We start from the raw sequence: 22,816 nt of genomic DNA, 5'->3' as shown, positions 1-22,816 counted from the left end.
GACTGTGATTCAGACTACTGAAGACAATCACATGATGGGTGTAAGAACTATATAAAGAACAAAAAAAAGGATTTCTCTTCTAGTTTTTTTTAGATTAGACTTCTAGACACTTCCAAGTTTCTCTCTACACCCCCAAGGAGCAGAAACTCGCTCTTCCTATGAGCTGAAACCCTTACGTATTTGCACAGCTCCTGAAAGCTGAGTAATGACGGTGCTGACGGCACGGTGGGGTTTGAGGAGCCCCCGTGAGCCACGCCGACCGCTTCATCGGCGCAGTGCCAGGCTCCACAGCAGCGGTCCCCGGTGTGCCCGCCGGACGCGGCTGTGCGTCCCAGCCTACGCCGCTTTCCTGACCCCCCGCTCTGCACATCTCCCTGCCAAGAAGCTCTTTCTGATCTTTAGCCTACATTTTCTTAGTGGAACCCTAGGAGGAGTCTGACTTGGCTGCAACTTGTGCACAGCTCTTCATCCTCCAGGCATCCGCCACATGCTGCCTTAACGCTTGATCGGCCAGCCTGTGCACGCAGGGATCTCTAAACCACCCCCCGAGGCCCTCGCTCGGGCAATGCCACCACTTCTTCCTGCGCCCTCCCCCTGGCATGGGGCCGGAGGAGGGAGCCGCCTGCCCGGCGTTCCTCCCCCGGGATGGGCCTGCTGCCCCGTCAGCCCCTCTTTGCAGTTGCAAGGGAAAGCCGTGGCCCAAGCAGTTATTTTCTCTTGTCATGGAACGACTGCCCACATTTCCGGAGGGAAAATTCAAGTGGCTGGGAGCAGTGCGTGCCCCCAAGCCGAGCACTAAATATGATTGTATCATATTTAGTGGCAGTGCAGTGACAGCCCGCAGCCTGGGCTTACCTCCCTCCTGGAAGAAACCCCACGTCAGCCCTGCCGTCCTGCTGATGGCCCTGACCCTCTCCTTCCCTCCTTCCTTCCCTCCTCTGTCAAGGCGCAGACCAGCAGGATATCAAGCCTCCCTTTTGGGATGTCCCAGAGTTGTTCTTCGCTGCCCCTAGACTGCCCAGGCAACCCCTGCTCTGCCAGCGGTCCCAGCCAGACCCAGACACAACGGGCGGTCAAGGCTTGTGGCCAGCAGGCTGCATTCTAACCGCAGCCAGTTGAGTCAGCTCAAGGTTTAATCCCTCTGGTTTGGACTCAAGCGTGGTGGCTCTGCTGCACAGCTGTTTTGCACCGTGAACACCCCAACAGCTGGCATTTTCAGCAGGGCTGCGTGAGCCCTGATTTGTGCCAAACCCAGCTCTGGCAGCTGACCCGCTCGCCAGCCTCCCTGCTGGCCTCCCACCTGGGAGCAGTGATGGCCCTGCTGCAGCCCGTGTGCCACCGTGGGGAAGGGAGGTGAGGGGCCCAAAGCCACACAGGAGCCAAATTCAGTGCCTGACCTTCCTGGGGCTTACACGTTTGTAGTGTGTTGACCAGCTCTCCAGGGAGTGCAGGCACAAATGGCTGGCTACAAGGACTTGTCGGGCAGTGTCTCCCACGGGGACATTGCATCAGTACCCGTGTTTGTGGGGTTTGTTTTTAAAGGCCTCTGCTGTGCAGCCATCAAACACCTCTCCCTTCATGCAGTGGAGCTGCCTCCCTTGCCGACAATGGTTATGGACGGTCTTCTGGTCTCCACTGGTCATACCCTGGACACTGGGGTGCAACACCCAGCAAAGAACAGTGGCCACCTGCCTCCCCTGAAGACAGCTGCCAGCTGGCCAGAGGAGGGTGGTTTTGGCTGTGACCCACACCAGTCTGCCCCAGCAGAGCTTGGCCAGGGTCCCTGTCTGGTGGGGTATTTGAAGCACCTGGGACGTGGCTGGACAGAGAAGTCACAAAGCCTCAGGCTGTTCATTTTCACACAGAATCACACGCACAACCACAGAACGGTTGAGGCTGGAAGGGACCTCTGGAGGTCATCTGGTCCACCCCCCCTGCTCAAGCAGGGACACCTAGAGATGGTTACACAGGACCATGACCAGCTGGGTTTTGAATATCTCCAAGGATGGACACTCCACAAGCTCTTTGGGCAACCTGTGCCAGTGCTTGGTGACCCTCACAGTAAAAAAGTGTTTCCTGATGTTCAGAGGGAGCCTCCTGTGTTTCAGTTTGTGCCCATTGCCTCTGGTCCTGGCACTGGCCACCACAGAGAAGAGCCTGGCTCCGTCCTCCTTGCACCCTCCCTCCAGGTATTTATATACATTGATAAGATCCCCCTGAGTCTTCTCTTCTCCAGGCTGAACAGTCCCAGCTCTCTCAGCCTTTCCTCATACATCAGATGCTCCAGCCCTTTTATCATCTCTGTGGCCCTTCACTGGGCTCTTTCCAGTAGCTCCACATATATTTTACGTGGCCACCTAGAAATCCCCCTGAGAATTAATGCTATCTCAGTCAGCATTCAGTCTCCTGGGGTCATTTCCATCCTGACCACTCGCACATATCTTCATTTGAAGTGGAATTTGTGGCGCAAAGAAAGGAGTGCAGAAGCGGCCTGGCTCCTAAGGACACGATGCCTGGGGAGTACGCTGTGAAATCTGGCCCTTGTGTGAGCACTTCCAGGTCCAGCAATCACACCTATGGACCTAATGGTGTCTGCAGCTGTGGCCAAAGGACCAGTCTCTGTCCCCTCTTTAACTGGCCAAACCCCAGAAACCAGCAGGTACTTGGAGCAGTTCCTCTCACTTGAGCTTTACGTACTTTCTTGGCAGCCTGAGAAAGAGAAAAAAAAAAATGCTTGAAAGATGCTCTCTGATAACTGTGTGAACAGCACTGTCTGCTGAGTGGGTTTCAAAGCAAAGATGAGGTCCAGCCCAAACCTAAGTACCCTCCCATAAAGTTGTAGAAACTGCTATCAATTAACTCAGTTTTGGATTAGGAAACTTAGAGAATAGATGTCCCAATTTATTTCATCATTTCAAAAGCCTCCCCCGTCCCCAAAACTGAAGCCATCCTAATTGCTTTCTGAAGGCCTGTTTTATATTTCTGAAGCCTTTCTACTGACTTCACTGAAAACTGGATCAAACTCTGAACTCTTTAAAGTTAGTATCTCATCTGTACATTATTTACAAGCAGAATGTGGTGCGTCATATTGGGCCTGTCATAGGGCATACAGATTAATATTCAAGTGCAGGATGAGTGTTTTCATTGGCAAGGCAACTAACACGGAGCTTTTTTATAAAAAGCGGTTCCTAGTCTTTCAGGAGTTGTAATATTTCTTTTTTTGATTAGGAAGATAACGTCAATACCGAGTGCCACTTCTTGTATTTCCTACCACATCTATATATTCAGAGAACGAAATTATGAATGTTTTTGCTTCCAAATGATTAACTGTTCAAATAAAGCACTGTCACATTGCTCCACTTTTACAATTGGTGCTGTGAATTAACCTGGAGACATTGCAATGAGCATTTAATCCCATCTGCCTCAGCATAACACACACGACACTCTGGCTTTGGTTCTCTGCATTTGACTTGCTGTTCGCTGCTTTTGCACTGCGAGGGAAACTGGGGCTTTCTTCCAGGTCTTGCTGTTTAGATTGTGAGGCATGTGCCTACAAAAATATTTTCCACTTTTTTTTTTTTAAGGTTCTTGCTTTGGCATTTTTCAGTCACATGCTGGAGAGTCACCTGAAAGGAAAGAAAACAGTACCTGGATTTTAGCTTGTGCAATGCTTCTAATTAAACCTTGCATAATGACAAAAACCCTCCTGCCATTTGTTAAGACTTTCCCCACAGCATTATGCATTCTCTTAATTAAGAGCAGAAGCTAAGTAATACCTATTTTATTCCCCCTTGCTTCCAATTAGTCATCCATTGATCGTTACCCACTCAACATTTGACAATTAACAGAGCCCGCTTTCTCCGCAGGACCGGGATGCATAGTCCTTCAGAAGTGACATGTCTAGAATAACGTGAGGGGAGCTGCGTGGGCGAGTAATGGGACGAGAGGTAGGGGGAAGGGGAGAAGGCCACCCAGGTGGAACAAAAGATGGGTAACATATGCAAATGTTCAGTCTGCAGTATGCGTTTTATACGCTGGATGTATATGAGGTCATATACAAAGCTCAGATGGTGGCCACGCTGCTTTTGGGAGGCATGGGAATTTGAGGGAACACTTGAGCTCTCATATGATCAAACGTACCTAGTCCTCTGTCTTTAAGATGCAAAGTGGTTCCTGATTTGGCTCTTTGCCACTGCTTTTTTTAGGAGAGCAAGAGTTAGCATCTGCTTCTCCGTCGTCACCAGGGCTGGGGACTGTGGGCTGTGTCCACACAGCCCCCGCCAAGTCACCCCAAGACCCGTTTGCAGCTACACACAGTCATGCCCAAGCTTCTGCCGAAGGCCAGGAGCACGGCGGCTCCGGGAGGCAAAGGGGCTCCGGGGAAGCCACAGGCCCCTTCTGCATTGCCGCTCCCCTCCGGGAGCCTGGCCCAGCAGCAGGGACAGCCCCGGCCCTGCGCAGTGCCAGGAGGGGTGTGCTGGGACCACCGCACCCCTTTCCCAACACCAGGGACCCTTCCTGTACAAGCAGCAACTGCTAGCTGGGGAAATCCAGCAGCTTTGGAAGGCAGCCCAAAGCCTGAACTGCGGCGGTGAATAAAGTGTAGGGGATGCCAGGGCTTTTGGGCAGGCCTCCGGCATGAGGGTGAGCCCTGGGGTCAGCGAGTAAAGCTACAACACGGTCAGAAAACTTCCCTGCGTCCTTTTTTCTTTTTTCTTTTTCCAGATGAAAATCGCCCATTACATGGCTCAGGGATTTTGTGTGAAGCTGTGACAATAAGTAGCTGAACAAACTTCACAAGACTCTGGGTGCGGGGGCTCGGCAACAAATGCCAAAGCACAAAAAAGAAAGCTGGAGCTCTCGGCAAGCTCTAGCCCGGCCGTAGGAGGAGATAATCTCATTTCTTTGCTCTTTGCCCTTTTAGCTATTCACAGATCCTAATGCCGAGTTATTCCCAACAATGAGCAGAAGAATCAAACTCCCATCTGGCCTGCTCAGGCAGATGCAATACTTGCCTTTCAGTCACAGGCACACCAGGCTGTGATTTTTTTGCTCATCTTGAATATATACTATTTACTCCCACCCATAACAGGGCAAGTATTTACACTTGGTAACAGAAACTGTAGCTGAAGCTCACCAGCCTGCTCTAATCTGATCACCTAAATCCCTGGCCACAGCGAAACACAGGCGCCGCGAGCGCAGCTGGTGCTTTGGGTCTCCCTCTACCCAACATGATGCACAGCCTACCAGCTAATGAGCTGGTTTTCCTGGGAGGGCACCCTTCTCCCCTTTCTGCCCTCCTGCATACTCAAATGCAGGCCCCAAACTGCAGCCAAGCGAGAGAAATGTCTTCCCTCCCCGACTTTGAAGTCAGCTGCACGTTGCTCTTTGCAGTAGCCAGAGACCCACAGCATCACTGGGCTGCAGCAGCAGCACTTGCTGCTACCACCCCTCTCCTGGCCTGGGAATAGGGATTATAGCTGATCAAGTAGTGGGAGCCAGGAAAAAATAAAAAAAAGGGAAAAAAAAAAAAAAGAGGACATCTTTTGTTGTTAACACCATTCTGTCCTCTAATCTACTTATGGCCTGGTCTTACGTTTTCGTTAAGCATTCAGCTGCAGGGGAGGAATACAAAGGGATGGATTGATGTTTGTGTAGGTATAGATGTTTTTGTGTGCAAATTGCATTTTGAGATGTGTATATATATACACACACACAAGAACACTGGTTGTATTAAAAGTCAACAGAGAGTATCTCTCTAGAGTAGTGAAGCTAGCATTTCCCCTCTAACATTCAAAATGAATCTCAGTAACCTGGTTTTAGCTGTCAGAAGTTCTCCTGACAACTTCAGGACCGCTGGGAAGGAGAGCCTGGCACCCTGTGCTAGCGGCATCCTGGCAAGGGGCCTCTTTCCCTTTTCTGCTGGAAGGACACAGGTTCTGGTTTGGTCTGTGCAGGAAAACCCGAAACTGAAGTGCCCCTTTCTTCAGTTACGGTGGCAGGGAATGCTGGCCCAATTGACAGGAGCCCCTCCAGTGATAAAATTTCCCTGTGTGTGAGTCACAGGAAATTATAATCACTGCTTACCAAGACTGCAGAACACAATAAGATTTCTGAGCTACAAACAGATTTCAATTATTCCTGAAAGACAGACAGACCCTCAAACTGACACAATTGGAGAAAATAAATATCCTTTTGTCTGCACTGCTGGTGGTAATTTCCCATTAGACAGGAAAAGCTTTCTTTGATGAATGAATATTGTCTACACATTAGAAGAGGAGCTACTGTATATCTCCTAATAGCTCTTGCATGCTTCGGCTCAGCCTCATGTGAGGCCCTTAAACCCCCCGGGTACAATGTGGTAGCGTTCATTAGTGTACTACAGTCTTTATTGCAGCATTTGAGAAAAGGATGGCGCATATTAAAATACATTTGAGCAACTTCTCACTCACCTTGAAGTTCTGTGACAAGGTCAAATACATTTAGCAATCTGTCTCCTCGGCCTGCAGGTAGTCCTTTCCAGTCTCGAGGCTTCAGGAGAAACACTCGTGCTGGAGACAGATTTTCCATTTATGATTATTCTTGTAATTTTAGCAGTTAATCACTTTTCTGTTTTGTATTTACTTTGCTTTTCCACAGCGGTAATTAAATCAAAACCAGAACGTCAGATAGAACTAAGCTGAACACTGTTTGCAGAAGCCAGAGAATATCATGTTAGTGCCTTTGACAAGCTTTGGATGTTTTCGAAGACCCACCAAGTCTCACTTCATTTTCTTCTCACAGAAACGTGTTAACAGGCATTAATTGTACTAACTGTCCCTTTCGCGGCAGTGTTGCATTTTTGCCTGTCATTTTTCCTGGGACTGGTATTGGATTAAGCTTGGCCTAGAGATGCCGGGGTCATCCCATGGAGTCCTTTCAGCTGCTGGCAGGTCGCCTTTTCTGGAACTTCACCGCCACACCAAGGATCGGCTGGGCATCAGGTGTGCTGGTGGGGGGAACGTTTGGCCAATTGTTTTTATCTGGATGGGATTTATTTAGCCTTATGTTTAAAAAAATATTGGAGGGAAGCGGAGATTTTTAATCTGATGATAATTCAACTTTTACAGTCACCACACAGCCATTTGTGGTGTACACACAGTGCTTAAGAAAAAGGTTTTATTGATTTATAGCAAAAATGCTAACAACCTTGTTTAAATTTTTGCTAATGTTTTTATTTGAGAGATTAAAAAACCCAAACAACAAAACTCCCAACATTAAGAAAAAGAAGCAGAAGAGCTACCGATGAGAAATGGTCTGGATTTGCCACTCAACAGCGGCACCAGTCTGCACACAAGCCAGCTGCAGGCAGAGATGCGGCAGAGACCAACATGGTACTCGTAGACCGAATGCGATACAAGAAACAACAAACCCAAGAATCAGAAGTAAAGGCCATAAAACCCCAACAACGCCCCATCCGAGTCTTACTTCCAACGAGAAACATAGGTGAAACTAATGTTTTAGGCTCATCCCGCATTACAGGTGGAAACTGCGCTTAAGTTTGTGGCATAGCAAAGGCTGCTAAGGAACTTGGCAGAACGGCCATGCTTTGCCACCGAGCACGGGGCTGAGTATGTGACATTTTGGCTTCACCAGCCCGCTGAGTTACTACAGAGTCCTCAGTTCAGTGGATGACGTTTTAAGGCAGGGGGGTAGCTGTGGGAAAAAGAGGACCACGACTTGCTTTGTAAGTACTAAGAGGAAGCTAAAAGTCCAACAAGAATTATGGCCTCTTCAGTACTCCACAGCTACAGGTACAGCAACACTGAATATATCATGTACATAACATTACTTATAGACTCTACATGTAAAACGTTAACCGGTTTATCATGGAAATCTGGTAACAAGCAACATTGCCATATAAATTCACACTTCAGGAAAGGCTAGGTGTGGAACCTTCCTTTGCAAGAGGATTTTCAGTCACTGTTTTGTATAGAAAATATTAAAACAACGATGATAATTTGTTCTCTGAATCTCAATTCATTATTGGGTTAGTTTTCAGGAACAGAAAAAGGTTCTCTTTAGAAAATGTGTGAATATTCAGAATATGAATTCACAATCTAAGTATTAAATAATTAAAAAAAAAGTTTCAACTGTCAGGAAGCCTTACTTGGCTGCAATATTTTAAAGCAATAACAGCAATACAAGGCATAGAAAATCTTTTCCTGCAACACTTGTAAATGTAAAAGTATTCACGTTAAATGCAACAGAACTATTAAAGAATAAACTGCTTGTAGAACAGAGAAATGAAAGACTAGCTATGCATTCAACCATCTTCCTTACAGTTGAACTCCAGCTGTTTAAAAACATATTGGCTTCATAATTTGGAAAATGACGTCCCATAGGTAACTGGTCTGGATGCTCCTATGAAATCTGGTGTCCCAAATGGCATGACACCCCTTCTTGGAAAGTTTTTATCTCATCTCCACCATTATCTCCACAGTTTAAACAAAAGAACAACTATCCAAATGTAAAATGCTCTTTTTTTTTTTTTTAATTACTAAATTAAGAAAGTTAAACAGTTTTAAAATGTAAACTTGCAAAGAAACCATAACAAAATGTAATTAAGACTTTAAAATTTGCAACTCAGTATTAAAAACTCAATAGAAATAGAAAGGAATTTTTTTTTTTTTTTGGTTAAACGTAAGTAATTCAAGGCTGGTACAGACAACTGAAAAGGTAATACTTTGTTCTGTGCATCCCCCATGAAATGTAAAGAAGTGCATAGTAATTCCACTGGAGAACTTGCAGACATAGAGAAAGTAATTTCATTAGCAGTACAGGACATTTAACACACTTATTTTACAATGGAAAAATGTTACACATCAAACAGAAAAATCCTAGTTGCATGACCAACAGTTTAGCAGGTGGACATGGCTAAAATGCTGTGATTTTAAGACCATCTGAATGTGGTTACACTGTTTAATAAATTTTTTCAAAACATTTCAGTATACATGTTTTGATACAAGAAGTCCTTGCAGTTTCAATTTTCCAGTTCAAACGGTGATGGTGTAGTTTTCTTGCTTTAAATACGTTTGTTTTAATTTCAAGAACAAATCATCACACACTTGTCAAACATTGGAAACATTACTGTAAATACAGCACATGATTCCTGAAAGAGCAAAGTTACAACCATCTACAGGTACATAATCATAAACAAAAAGTGCAATCCAATTTAAAAAAATCATGCTTGGCAAAAGCCAAAAATTAGATCACTGGCTTCGAGAATCCTGCCAGTGTTTTCATGTCTGCAGTAAAATTATCACTTTCTGGGTGCTGCTGCAGCAGGATTCATTCCATTCCAAATGAGTTTCCTCTGCAATAGCACCCATATACTGTATGTACAGGTATGTATATATATTATATATATTTATATATAAAAAAGCAAAAAACCAAACACCTGTCCTGATTTTTTTTTTTATTTGTTAAAACATGAAAAAAAATGTTTTAGACAAAGAGGCCACTTCTGGAAAATAATACTTTTAGTTGAATCAGGAGAAGACTAGTTAAAATCACATAGGTTTTGCGTTTTAAAAAAAGGAAAGCACTAGGATCAGTTATTGGCACTGAGTTACTATTTACAATGAACAGAGGTTTTGCAGTTTACATAACATCAATACAATGCAGTTTTGGAGTCTTTGATTAAGAAAAAAACAAGTGTTTTTCTCCTTTTCATCCAGGACATTCAGATTATTAGGACAAGTGGTTGTAGGAAAGGGCTGCGGAAGTTCCCAGCTTCAGCCCCTCCTGCGCACGGCGGTGCTGGAAGATGCTGCACTCTGGAGAAGCCGATCACAGAGTTGGAAGCCGAAGGACAGGCGGGGCAGGGCTGAGAAACACCTGGCAATTCATGACACTGTCTGGAGACCAGGGATTTACAGGTTGTCGCCAGGCTGGTACTGGGGTTCTGTTGCAGTGAAGTAGTCTTCAAGGAAACCCTGCAAATATTCGAAAGTTGGACGCTCCTCTGGGTCTTTTTTCCAGCAGTGGATCATAAGCTCGTGCAAGGAGATGGGACAGTCCTGAGGACATGGCATCCGATAACCACGTTCTACTTGCTCCAAGACTTCACGGTTATTCATGCCTGTAAAGGGCAGACAAATCCACACTTAAATTACAGCAAAATTAACCTGAGTATAACTACATCTACAATACATATGGTTTTCTTGATCATACTAATTTCTTTTGGCTCAAACAAGTGAAACAAAACCACCCTGATGCCCTGTTTCAGCTCTTCATGTACTGCAAGGTAACCTGGATTATTTTCTTTCTTAGTAGAGGGTTTTAGGATCCAGTGATGAGTAAAGCGCTGCTCCCATGGTTACCTTCTTGGCTTATTCACAATAGGCAGGATTTGGCACTTTCCCTCTCCAACAACAGTAGCCGGGAAATATATTATGTGAAGTGGTTAAGGAAAATATGCATTACAACAAATACTATTCAAAATTCTAGAAATTAAGATGAATTTTTGAAACACTGACACTGAGCATGGGCCTTTCTTGAAGTGCCCCGTGAGGTCATGCTGCAGAGACTTCAGAACAAACTCTGCTACTTTGGGCTACCAGGGATGTCCAGCAGCATTACCTTCAGCGTCAGTTCAGAAGCTTACTGCTGCTGCTGATCTGCACTCCCTCCATCTGTGCTGGTTAGTATTGTTTCTACCATATTCCACTATTCCGTCCCAACCCAGAAGAGAACAAAGTTGCTCAGAAGACAAGACAAATGCCAAGCAAAACAGCTCCACTGCAGAACCATAGCGCTCTCTCAAAAAACGTAAAAAGTTATATGACCGTCATGCTTGTCTCTAAGAGGCAACCCAGGCCCTTTGCTACCTTGTCTTTTCTATGCCACCCCTTCAACTCTTGATTCCTCTGTTGAAGTGCTTTTCACCATACATGAACTGCAGTCAACCTCAACTTTAGTTTAAATATCTCTTCCAGTAATTCCTTTGGCTTTTTAACAATAGCAAAGGTAAGATTGGCACCACAGGCATGCATAAGTATTTCAGAGAAAGTGTGCACACGGACTGCAAGCTTTGTGGCTTGCCCGTTGGCAAGCCCTACTCCAGTCCTCTGCTGAAAAATATCTGCAGGCTTCACTTCCCTGGCTTAGTGGGTCCTGCCAAGCAGCTATGCGGGAGAACTAGTAGGGACATTTAAGTTCCTCCATGACCAAGTCTAGAAACCAGCACCTTGATGTTGCTCTTTCTGTTAGCTTATCCTCCCTTGGCTTCCCTGGGTCTCCACCACTCTGTTCTTCCAGGCTGTCCTTTTGAAGAATTTTTTTGTCCCACTTTCAGGACCCAGGGGATCGTCTCTACCTTGTATTTTTGGTAAACTTACTTGTGAGAAATAATTCAACCACCTTCCACAATACAGATTCATTTGTCTACTCTACAACTTGTCTAGTGGGAATAATATCCTTACACTGCATAGCATTTAGGCTGGTAACTTAGCTGTATCCTTGGATTTCATCTTTATTCTGTGTCCTCGCGTCCTGGCTGTGTTTAATTCTTAAAGATGTTTTGAAAGAAGCGTCTGCAAAATATAGCCTTTCCTGACCATCCACATCTAGATTCTCATCTCATGTTAGGATTACAAAACACCTTTTCCTCTTATCTTGACAGGGTAATTTTCTCCTGCTGCTATCCATTTGCAGTGCCTCTGCAAGGATCACTCCTAGCCTGTTACTGGAATCACCCCTTGCATGATCTTGCCACTTGCTCCTTGTTGCCTACTATGTAAAATATCAGCTGCTTGTCTTCACTTTCAAAGCCTCTCGCAGGCTGCCCCGCCGGCATTTAGGCTCTCATTTGGCCATGTCCTGGTCAGTTCACAGTTCTGGTTAGCTTACTGCAGCACCTTCCATTTTCAAACAAGCACTGATGTGCTGTTTCTTATGCTGCCTGTTGTGCATGCAGGAACCTCCCCAGAAAACTGCCTCATCCTCCTACAAACCTCTCCTTACCGTTCCCTTTAGCAGTGATAATTGGAAAAGGAAAGGTTAGATCACTGATTTACAGTATTTCCTAACCTGCAGACCAGCACTTTAGCACTGGTTTCTTGTGTTTGAGTTATCAACTGCATCCACCCACCATATTTTTGGTGTTAGATGTTTATGAGTAGGAGCAAGCACTTTGTATGGCACCTAAAGTGGTCTGTGGTTAGGACTCCACAGAACGATGAAAGCAGAGTAATAACAGTCCTCTGCGGACATCAGTTTTTGCACAGAGTTGAGGTTCTCCTGCATTATTGACTCCAAACTGTTAGGTCACACAGGCTCACAACAAACCAGAATAGCTTGCCACACACTGAACAAATATTTGGGTGTTCCTCATTATCCAACAAGAACATTTTCAAACATATTTTACTTTTTTATTAAATTACAAAACAATGCTAGTGGTCTGTTAGTCATCACCAACCCAAAGGCAGCATCAACCCAAACCTTCTGGTCTTGCTGTTTTCAAGATGCTACAAGAAAAAAAGGAGCATTTTGCTCGCATTGTGTTCTCATTATTAGTTTTTCTAATTTGTGTTTTGAATAAAAATCTGCACCCTTTTTTCATATCTTTGCCTTTGAATCAGCTGAATTGCGTCATATTTTGGGGTAAGAACTTCTGCTGTGCTTTGCTTCCCTTACATATTAAAGGCTATGAAAATAAGTATTACCAGTAACTCATCTATTGTATATACCTAAACCACAAACAAACTGCGTTCTTTGTTTTTATTTTGTCAGTACCCCTTTAAGTACAACATGGGTGGAAGCAACAGCAGCAGAAAAGCTCCTTCCCAACTGATTTGTTATTCTAAGATATCAGATGTTTGGTATTTTTATCCAGGGCATTACTCAGTGCTGCAAAGTGCACTCTGAAACTTGATAAGGAACTCTATGCTGGAAGAAAAACTCTGAGGAGAGAGGGGGGAAGAAAAACCTAAACAGCTCTTCACTTCCCCTTTTTTTAAAAAAAGACAGAAAAAAGAACGTAAAAGAGACATTGCTGCCTGAAATCACAGTCATTTTTTGTCCCTGGAAAGTCAGTCAAGCCAGGTTTTCTCATCATGGTATAATGCAGAAAAACACCCTTCTTTTCCTTTCTCCTTTCCCCTCCCTCCCAGTAAAATCCAGATATGAAACTAAACCAAATAATCCTCATGTTCCTTACTGGAATTCATACATCCAGCAAGGGCTGCAGCACCTAGGATCTGCCAAAGAAATTAAGTTGGTTTTGACATGTGCTGCTAATTTAAAAAAGGACTTTCAAATACCTTTTTTTTCAAAATTGATTGGATTATTAGTCAGACTTATAAAAACAGCAGTGTTTCAGGTATACTTTTTAGCTCTTAAAAGGCCTATTTATGTTTACAAACCTGTTATCTACATTCGCTTATCTTATTGTACAAGTTCTAGTGTTTCTCTTTTGATAGCAGGAGCCTGTTGTGTCTGCATTTCTAACACCACAGAGAGAATATTTGAGCAGTCTGCACAACTCCTCTCTCCTAATGAATACACAGGAGTTTCAACTCTTTTAGTAAATAATAAATGAAATTCTGCTTGCAGTACAGTTCTAGACCCCTTAAAAGTTTATCCTAAAATCCTTAAATCTGTGGAATAAAATACTCAGCAATATCTTCTGTAGACTACAGCTATTTCACCTGCTTGAAAAATCAGTCTGTCCTCATGATGTTTCTAGAATTACCATTTGGACCAAGAAGGAAACATCCAATTTCCAAAAGATGACTTTTCCATTAGCTTTTTATTCCCTGAGAAAACCAAAATTGAAATAACCTCCCACCATCCAGCTTTATTAGTGAAACCTCCAATGATCTTAGGATGCCACAGGATACAACTACTTTAATGCTCAGTACAATAAAAATCTACTGCCCATATGGACTGGGGACAGAAACGCTTGACTTTTCCTAGAAAAGCTACAGTAGTAAGAGTTACTGTGACATAAAAGAGTATAAAGTAAAGTTTCCAGTTGTGGCTAGAGAAAACACTGGAAAGTGCTTTGGAGTGTTCTGAGGAGCTTGATTAGATGGAGCAGAGCAGATGTGCAAATAGCACAGATCTGGGCAACGCTGCTCTTCCAGAAGACAGGAAACATTACTGTAACTAGGCAGCATCCCCACATCCAAAGCTAGTAAGCTATATAGATTACTTTCGGCAACGTGAAGTCCAGCGAGGACAGTGGTGGTTTTAAGTCACTTTATTCTTGCTTTCTTCTGTTGGACTGAGAATTGTGCTCCTTCAAGGCCCACTGCATGCTTTCAGACCAATGATCAAACTAATACAGACACAAATGCTTGAAGTAGGACTCTTAAAACAAGAGCTCAGCTGCTGTCCATCCCCAGACGTGCCATATTTCAGATTCTCCAAGAACCCAGAGCTGTGCCTCTGCTAATGTTCAAAGGTTCCTCAGACGTGGACATATTGGCCCTTCTCTAGTACAGTTGAGAAGGTAAAACTGTGTAGTCCTCCAGAGAGGCTGGATCACATTGGCACTCAGAGCATGCTCTCAAGAGAGAGGTACAATGGAGACAGGTTGATTTTTGGGTTTTGTTCAGTTTGATCTAGAAGCAGAATTTCTAACTTCCATAGACAGCCTCAAAGAAAAGCCAGAGGTGAGGGCCCAGGGATGGGATATGGGACTTAGGCAGGGAGATTATTCCATACACAGGCATGATAAGAGCACTGAAGGGGACTGAAAAGCTGCTCCTAAAGGAAGACAACATTTGAAGCATAATGCTGTTCTTACTGAGTACAATATGAACCTAGTTATTTCTGTGCAAAAGTAGTAACTAGTTTTAAAAATCTGGAAGTCATGCCACTTCATTTAGAAATTAAGGCCTGAAAACCCCCAACAGCTCCACATCCTCAAAACACCCACAAAGCTAGGCTATCAAGATCTGTCGGGTTTTTTTTTGTTTGTTTTTTTTTTTGTTTTTGTTTTTAAAATAAGTAATTCTTTGCTTGGTATAAGAGATGCAACTTTGAGCTACAGCATTTGTGAGTGGAGCTTTCCAGCTTACAAAGAAACCGACCTGAGCTTATCTGTGCTATGTGCTGAGTACGCATCTCTCTCCTTATCTACCATCCACGATGACACACACATATGCCAGCTCACTGATGTGTACTCGGCCCCAGCCTTGGGCAGCGGACCATGCGCTCACTCTCTGGCACTTGTGGCCCAGCTTCCCCCATGGATGAGGAGGCTGAGCACAGCTCCCCAGGGACTGCAGACCTGCTTGGAGCCCAAACTTAAAGAGCTGCCTGGCTGGAGGCAGCAACATGGATAGCAGCGTGGTGGTGGCTGTCACAGTAGACATAAAATGTAAATGCTCTTGATATGACAAGTGCAGCAGAAAGCAGAAAGGGCAAGTTCAGAGGTGCTTGTTTGGTGCAGCTGAGATTTTTTTTTAACATGTTAAAAAAACCCAAATTCTCTGACTACTGCTCCAGAAATGCAGCCTCTTAAACTCCATTAAAAAAAACAAAACTAAGATTCAAGGGGAATTTGTGAAAGGGGAAAGAAACAGACATTGAAAAAGGTCGACTAAGCAGACTATTTTTAAACTTGGCTCCTCTTCTGCCCATATCTAGTTTTTATTTCCCCATTGTAATAGGGGAAATAGAACCTCAATGACCAGAAAGAATGTGACAATTCCTTATTTCAATCAGCTGCCTTGTTAAAAGAATGGGAAAGCATTATGGAAGGCTAGGAAAAGCACTAATAAATTAGCTATCATAGCAATCCATTACGTCCATTGACAGAGAAACAGTCTTGGTTGAAGGATGAAGATGAGGACACCTGTCAAAAAGTCAGTCTTGCTTGTGGGAACTATAGGATCTGGGGCAAGGCTTGGTTATGAACTCTAGCCCGATCTTCATCTCTGCCAGCAAAATCTTTACTGCTCACATGTCCCGCCACTGCTGCAGCCTCTCTTCCAAAATGGGGCATCAGGACAGGAACTGGTTGAAATCTGGGGGACAATGAATGCCAAGTCCTGTTCCACACAGTCTGTTCCCCTCCTATATATTGCCTGCCTTCTTCTGTCCTCCTCGTTGTGCTTCTCCCTCCTTCTACACAACCTTAAAGCAATGCTTGGTTCTCCACAGCATGAGGTACAGTGCTCTGTGGGCATGGTTACCACCACAGGACTGGGGCGTGTGCTAAAAATAACCTTTCCAGGCACTAAGATCTTGTCAAGCAAGAGAGCAATCCTTTTGTCTGAGGGCCTCTCTCTGCTCCCCCCGGCCTGCTACAAGCTGTAAGGAGGAACACCAGGACAACATGCCCACAACTATTTCAGAAACTGGGTATTACAGCAGAGTGACAGCTCCATGACCCTCTTTGTTTCAAGGCTGACCCTTTCCAGAGCTTGCAAATCCACATGCCTTGGGTGCCAAAATGGCTGGCAGTGCCTACAAACTGCATTCTCTCACCTACAGGTTGTCTACTTGGGTGAGGAGGGCTGAGTCTTGCCTCTCAGGGTGGCTGAACTCACATCTTTTCCTCCTTGTGCAAGCCATGCCACGATGGCAGGAAAAGCCCTGTGGGTGCATTTGATGAACCCTACTCCCTGCCCCAGACAGGGACCTGAATTCATGAGGCTTTATCCCTCCAGGAGGTCCTTCCTCTTCCCAGCATGAAGGAGGAGATGGATGATCCTAGGTCAGGGGAAAATAGTCTTTTCTGAGGACCTCAGGAAGTCTTTGTCACCTTGGGAAGTCTGAGCCCTCTTTTCAACCCACATGCAGAGACAGACCCTTCTGAGAAGGCCCCAGTTCCCCTCCAGCCTATAAAAGCTTTCCCAGTTAGGGTCCGGGTAATGACACCGAATTGAAATCTCTAAAGACTTTGGAAATTCAAATTTAAAATAGAGGCTGCCCTTAGGTAAAACTGACAGAGAGGGGAGTGATGGTGACCATCAGAATGGTTAAGACCGCCTGGCTGAGCAGGGCTGGAGTCCCAGTGGGGAGGAAGGGCCTTGGCGCAGAGCTCGGGCAGTGTGTAACCAAGGCAGTACATGACCATCCAGAAAATCGCTGACTCTGTGATAGGTAAACACACAAAAAGTTGCTTCCAGCTACTTGATGTCTTCCTAGCGCGGGTGGGGGAGAGTGAGCAGGAAGGACTTTCAGCGTGTGAGGGCTTTATGTAGTGAGGGATGAAGGGGGAGGACGCGCTAGTTGTCTTTGATGTGCTCAAACTGCCACATAATAAAACTGTCCACATTTTCAGGACACAGACCATGCCTGAGATTTCTGTCGTGGGTCCTACAAGAAGTTATATATTGCAAGCACTTAAACACACATCCAGTGGCCTCTTTCTCCTTCAGGGAGGGAAAGGAACACTTGGGAAGTGCAGACATCCTCTGCTGCTATGGCCAGCACTGTGTTCAGTTACAAACTTGTGAGTTAACACAGGGCGTAGATGGTCACTTTTGCCCAGAATAGTATTTTTCCTGTGTGTGTGCATGTGTCTGTGCTCATGCATGTGATAAGAGAGAAGGCTAGTCACTAAGCATCTCTGCCCCACCAACATGAAGCTCAGGAAAAAAAATCACCTTAACTCTGCCCTGTCGGTGAGAGCCCCTGTGCACCCACTCTGCTGGTAGTGACTAGGAATTTCCTCTTCTTGCAGCCCAGCGAGGAGCATTGCCCACGCTCTGGGAGCAACACCGTATCAGCGAAGTCTTACTCATCTTCTTTCTGTCTTCGACCTTGGCACACCTTGCCATGTCTGCATTTAACCCTCAATAAACCCGTGGAAATCACGGCTCTCCCATGCCACTGCCAGTAATCCTCATGGCAAGAAGACCTTTGTGCCGGCTACTGACACAGCCACTCCGGGTGGTGGCAACACCCGCTTTTCTTTAACTGCATGGGGAAGTGCTGGGCAGAGGGACTCATCCACCCCACAGAAACACGTCATCTCGCTTTCTGCTACCTCATTCTGTTGTCACAGTCACAGCTTTGCTAAGCTGCTCCCTGTTAATCACGCCAAAATTCACTGCTGATCATGAGAAGCCTTCCAGTCCCCATATTCTCTTCCCAAATATCAGTTACTGGCTGCTAGGCGCTAGCAAAGTTGAAATTCCTGGTAAAACTTTGGGAGTTTAGTTTTGCTGAGTTCAGCCTTCTGAAGTGGCGTGAGATACCATAGGATAAACTGAACTCCACCTTGATGCTTCTCCTGTGCAATCTGATGTATAGATCTGACTGCCTGATCACAGCACAGACTGGAAAATTGAAACTGCTTTAGGGCACTTTCCATTAAATCAGCTGCAATGCACAAAGCCATACTGGTGAGTATTTAGAGATTTTTTTTTATAAAAAGAATAAAGATACAGCTAGATGCCCTGTTGTTAGTATGTGTGCTGATAAGAAAATGAAGGGATTAAATTCTTTTCCATGTAATGCACTGCTTTCACCTCACCCCTTTCCTCTTCACCTGAATGCCTACAATCTTCAGGGGGGCAACAGAATGAAAAGCTCTTTCTGCATAGGCAGATCCAGTCACCCCTCCTACAAATCTTAATCCATCAGATACTTGGCAGGGGTTCAAAAAAGATCCATGGGGCCCCCAGTTCCCCCATGCAGAGAATCTGGCCCCGCTGTGACCCTGCCATAAGCTCCGGCCTGCACATGACAGAATTATTTTCTTTCCTTTCCATCCATCTCAAAAACAAGGATTGAAATCTGGGAGTTTATAAAAAAGAGATTGGGTAATACCAGACATTCAGACAGTGATCAAACCTTGCAGGGAACCAGACTGACAGAATAAACAGAGTAATGCCACTCTGGGATTTTAACTGTTGGTATCTTAAAGTGAATGTCATGCTATGGAGAAGTATTTGCTCCACAGTATAGTGCTTTCTTTATTTGTCTAGAAAGTATATTAATTGAATTGAGAACAATTAAAAAATTAGAAATGAATATGTTGGATTTTCTGTCCTCTTGTCATTTTTATCATGACCATCACAAAGCAGCTTTCAGAGTCAGGACTGTTTTCAAGCATACACAGAACTTACGCATGATAACCATCCTCCTTTGAGCCCAGTGAAAATAAACAAACATTCCAATTTAAGCATATGGCTCATTCCCATTCCTTTCCCCAGGTGAAGCAGGGCTCAGACTGTTTTCTTACCTGGGTATGGCACTCTCCCTTTTGTTACCAGCTCTGTCAGTAGGATCCCAAAAGACCACACATCCGACTTTATTGTGAACCGTCCATACAATGCTGCTTCTGGCGCAGTCCATTTAATGGGAAACTTTGCACCTAATGGAAGAATAAATGAGTCTTAATCAGAATAGAGACAGAATCAAAGTACCAGTTCACGGGTGACTGTTGTGTTCTGCAACACATGCAGGTGGACAGAGCTGCAGGCAAGTGTTAGCAAACAGCTCCATGGAGTACGGACAGAGAGGACAGGTGGGAGGGACACGTAGGGCAGAAAGAAAGGCTTAGCAGGGAAGTGGTGTGTTTGTCCCACATCCCAAGGGAAGGCTAAGACATTTTAATTTAGGTTTGACATCTTATAAAAGAAAAAAAAGTTTTAAAAACCAATAAGCCCAATAGAATAGAAATTCTTTCTCCCAAAATGTTTTAAATTAACATTTCCCTGTGATATTTGCAAGTCGAACACAGCACGTATGACTAGAAGTGAGATTTATTGGAAATGTACCTCACAGTTTCCTTGCTCAAGCTGAGCAAAATGCAAAATAAACAAACATGGTAAAAACGTAAATTAAAAACAAACCTAATATTTCATTAGAAACATGCAAGGACTTAAAAATAATACTGCTATTTGAGTTGCTTGGAGTGCAATGATGTCAAGGCACAACTTTGGCCTGTGATTTACAACTTGACAGTGTACTTTAAGCTCCTGGCACTGAAAAGTCTGTAGTGCCTTAAATACGTGCAGTTCTAATGCGCTCATCCATCATCAGAGCTTGCAGGAGCCAGTTGTGGTAAGGATGGTAAGATAACAAGCCTTTAAACACTGATTTATTTGCTTTTCCAATCATTTACTGTTTTCTTAGGGAAAATATTTTCAGTATGACTTTAAAGAAAAGTCTTGTGGTAATAATTAACTTGTAGCATGAACGAAAAAATATGCAGACGTTTCCCTGGTGCCTTGTATTAACATATAGGCAAAAGAGTTGCATTGCTTATTGCTGATCCCTAGTGACAAACACTCTTGAATTTGGAAACAGACTGACTTTGACTTCTCACCACCCTCTCATAAAAATTCTCTTAGCTTTTAGGAGGAGTGTGGAGAGTGTAACAACGTGGACAAATCACTCTCAGGGAGTGAAGTTACGGCACTGTTTACAGTTCCCTGCCAGCGCTGTTCTGCCATCACATCCAGCGCTCGATGCCCCGTGTCTTCTGCTGTACGCCGCAATCTGACTTGACTCAGAGTACAAAGTAAACACGGTAATTCTCATCTCCTTACTTAGTAAAACATCAGGTGCGCTAAAATTTTTCCTGCTCTACATGTAAGTGATCCTAAGAGAGAATATTACTCAGAAACAAATGTTTTTCCAGGGAAAATCGCAGTTGCTCAAAGAAGTCCTGCTAAATTAAAAGACGCGAGACAAAGTTTCAAATCCCTAATGCCTGAAGTCAGGAATTTAAGTCTAGTTAAACATCAACACATCAGTGGTTAGATTTGCAAAGGTGCCGGAGGATTTTTGGATGTCTATTCACTTTCAAAAAAGTCTGCCTTTTCTGTATTTTCACTAGTTGACATGCACGCAGGAGCTAAAATTTGGGTGCTCGGCTTTGGTCTCAATCTCCCTAACTTACACTTCTTCATGGGACCAGTCTTAGTTTACAGGACTCAAAATTTACAGAACTTCATCTTCGCTTAAAAACTGCCTCGGCTGTGATGTCCGAGATCTCTGTAGCAGCAGCCTGCCATCACTTGAGCCTCTGTCCTGGAAGCTGGCCCTGCTTCAGCAGCACCAGCAGCCATGTGGGGTTGCCACCAGCTTCCCCAATCAGCAGCAGATCCTGGGGCTATACACCCCTTGCTGATCCCCGGAAAAACTGCAAGCTGCATCTATCTGGTGGTCGGGTTCCCTAGGCCTACAGTGCATGGCTTTAGATGGGCTTATGCAGGCATGCTGTGAATATGAGGGCTAATGTCCCTCTGCTCTCTCATACGTGCAGCTGAGATGATAGTACACACACACTATGCCAGCTGAACGAATAGCTCCAGACTGGCCAGCAGCCTGAAGGCTTGGACGTTGGCTGGTGGTGTGTGGGATAGCCAAGCATGAGGGTTTGCTTGTTTGCATGTTGCATACATTTTACTCAACAAATTTTTTTTCTTTAATCAGCTGTGTTTTTCCGAGAAGCTGAGCCAAACCTGGTCTAATTCCCTTGTGCTTCATACTCAGATCCAAAGGTAGCAACCACCTACAACTCATCTTTGGAGGAAAGAAATCTCTTCAGACTCCTTTGTGGCCAACTCCCCTGGTATTTTTGCCTTCCTCATCTACTGCTGGTGTGGCACTGGGAGGTGAGTATGTGGTGTGTCAAGGGACCATGGGAAGATGAGAAGCAAGGTAAGTAGGTGAGAAGGGGGGACAATCCCAGCACATCCCTTTTCCTGAGAGCTAGAGCAGTACAAACCCCATTGGACTGTGATGAGCACTGCTGGAGAAGACAGGTGGTTTGTGCTGTGGATTTTCCGATGACAGGATAGCTACTCGTTATGTTTCTACGTTTCTGCAGTGGGTGATTCTCTGTCTAAAACAACTAATACAAAAATTGCATGTTCTGCATTTTGTGCAGTATTTCCTGAACTTTGGTTTGAAGTGATAGACGGGGAGGAGGGAAAGACAAGGTTGGCAGAGAGGTCGCTAGCAGAGCCTTGCCTCATGGTTTTCTGGCCCTGCGACGCATGCTGGAGGCTAGATGGTCCAAGAGAGCCTGCAACCCAGCATGGCAGAGCCATCAGTAAGGGGAGAGCAGAGACCAGTGAGGACGTACCAGCCTAGCCACCTGCACAGCTGCAGGTACAACACATGCACTGCCATAACATAAAGAGATCACACACAGCTTGTGTGAATGGGTGTGTGTAGGGGTGTGTGTGTGTCTAACAGGGGTCCCCCCAAAGTGCTGCTCCCATCTAATGTCTGGCACTGGAGACACAGGCGATGCACTTCTGTGAAAACACAAAAATCCCCAAACGTGGTGAGCACCGCTCCAAAGCCTCCCGATTGCTACTGCTATTTGAAGTGTTCGCACAGGCCAGATGCTGGGCATGGCTCCTGACCGACACACAGTTTACTCTCTTCCCAACATGCTGATTAAAAAACCCACCCCCTCCCTCTGCCCAGGCCTCATCAGCTTATTAAACAAGCTGACTTTGTGCTGCAAACAAATTACAGCATCAGATCATCAGATAAAATGCTTATTACTGACAAGCATGTTAATAAATCGGATAAGCCAAATTACCCCAGCTGACAAGGCAGCCTATCTCCTACTTTGAAGGCAGACTTTACATCAGTGGGGGGGGATTTATCTTTTTTTTGCTGGAACCCGTTTTATTACAAACTAGCAGGTCAGTAACTCCACGCGTACAAACCAACCGCACACTGTATTCATTAGGTCAGGATAGCCTGTCTTTGCCCCAAAGCGAGGTACTAATCTGCAGCTTTTATCTTTGTCCGTTTTTTGAAACATTTCAGCCTGGGGAGAGCCTTTTTTGGGTTTCTGCACTGCTCACAACCACATCAAGCCAAAGCTGCTCGTACAATT

The 22,816-nt window shown here is 44.8% G+C and overlaps 1 protein-coding gene across 5 annotated transcripts in view; it reads right to left on the bottom strand.

Annotated features, from left to right (window-relative positions):
- Nucleotides 1-8,510: 8,510 nt before the first annotated feature.
- The window catches only part of FYN (FYN proto-oncogene, Src family tyrosine kinase), a 140,510-nt gene continuing 126,204 nt past the window's right edge, over nt 8,511-22,816 (bottom strand). For all 5 annotated transcript variants that reach the window (XM_087774425.1, XM_087774420.1, XM_087774424.1 and 2 more), the window contains 2 exons: nt 19,190-19,321; nt 8,511-10,123 (listed from right to left, as the gene is read on the bottom strand). In XM_087774425.1, coding sequence (XP_087630551.1) covers nt 9,915-10,123; nt 19,190-19,321 — 341 coding nt within the window. In that variant the 3' untranslated portion in view covers nt 8,511-9,914. The remainder of the gene's footprint in view (nt 10,124-19,189; nt 19,322-22,816) is intronic.

The sequence above is a fragment of the Nipponia nippon genome, unplaced genomic scaffold (genome assembly GCF_047370975.1).
Source record: "Nipponia nippon isolate SJK-2023a ecotype South Korea unplaced genomic scaffold, ASM4737097v1 scaffold_4, whole genome shotgun sequence".
Taxonomy (NCBI): Eukaryota; Metazoa; Chordata; class Aves; order Pelecaniformes; family Threskiornithidae; genus Nipponia; species Nipponia nippon.
The sequence above is the reverse complement of the archived record's forward strand: the minus strand, read 5'-3'. Positions and strand labels throughout refer to the sequence as shown.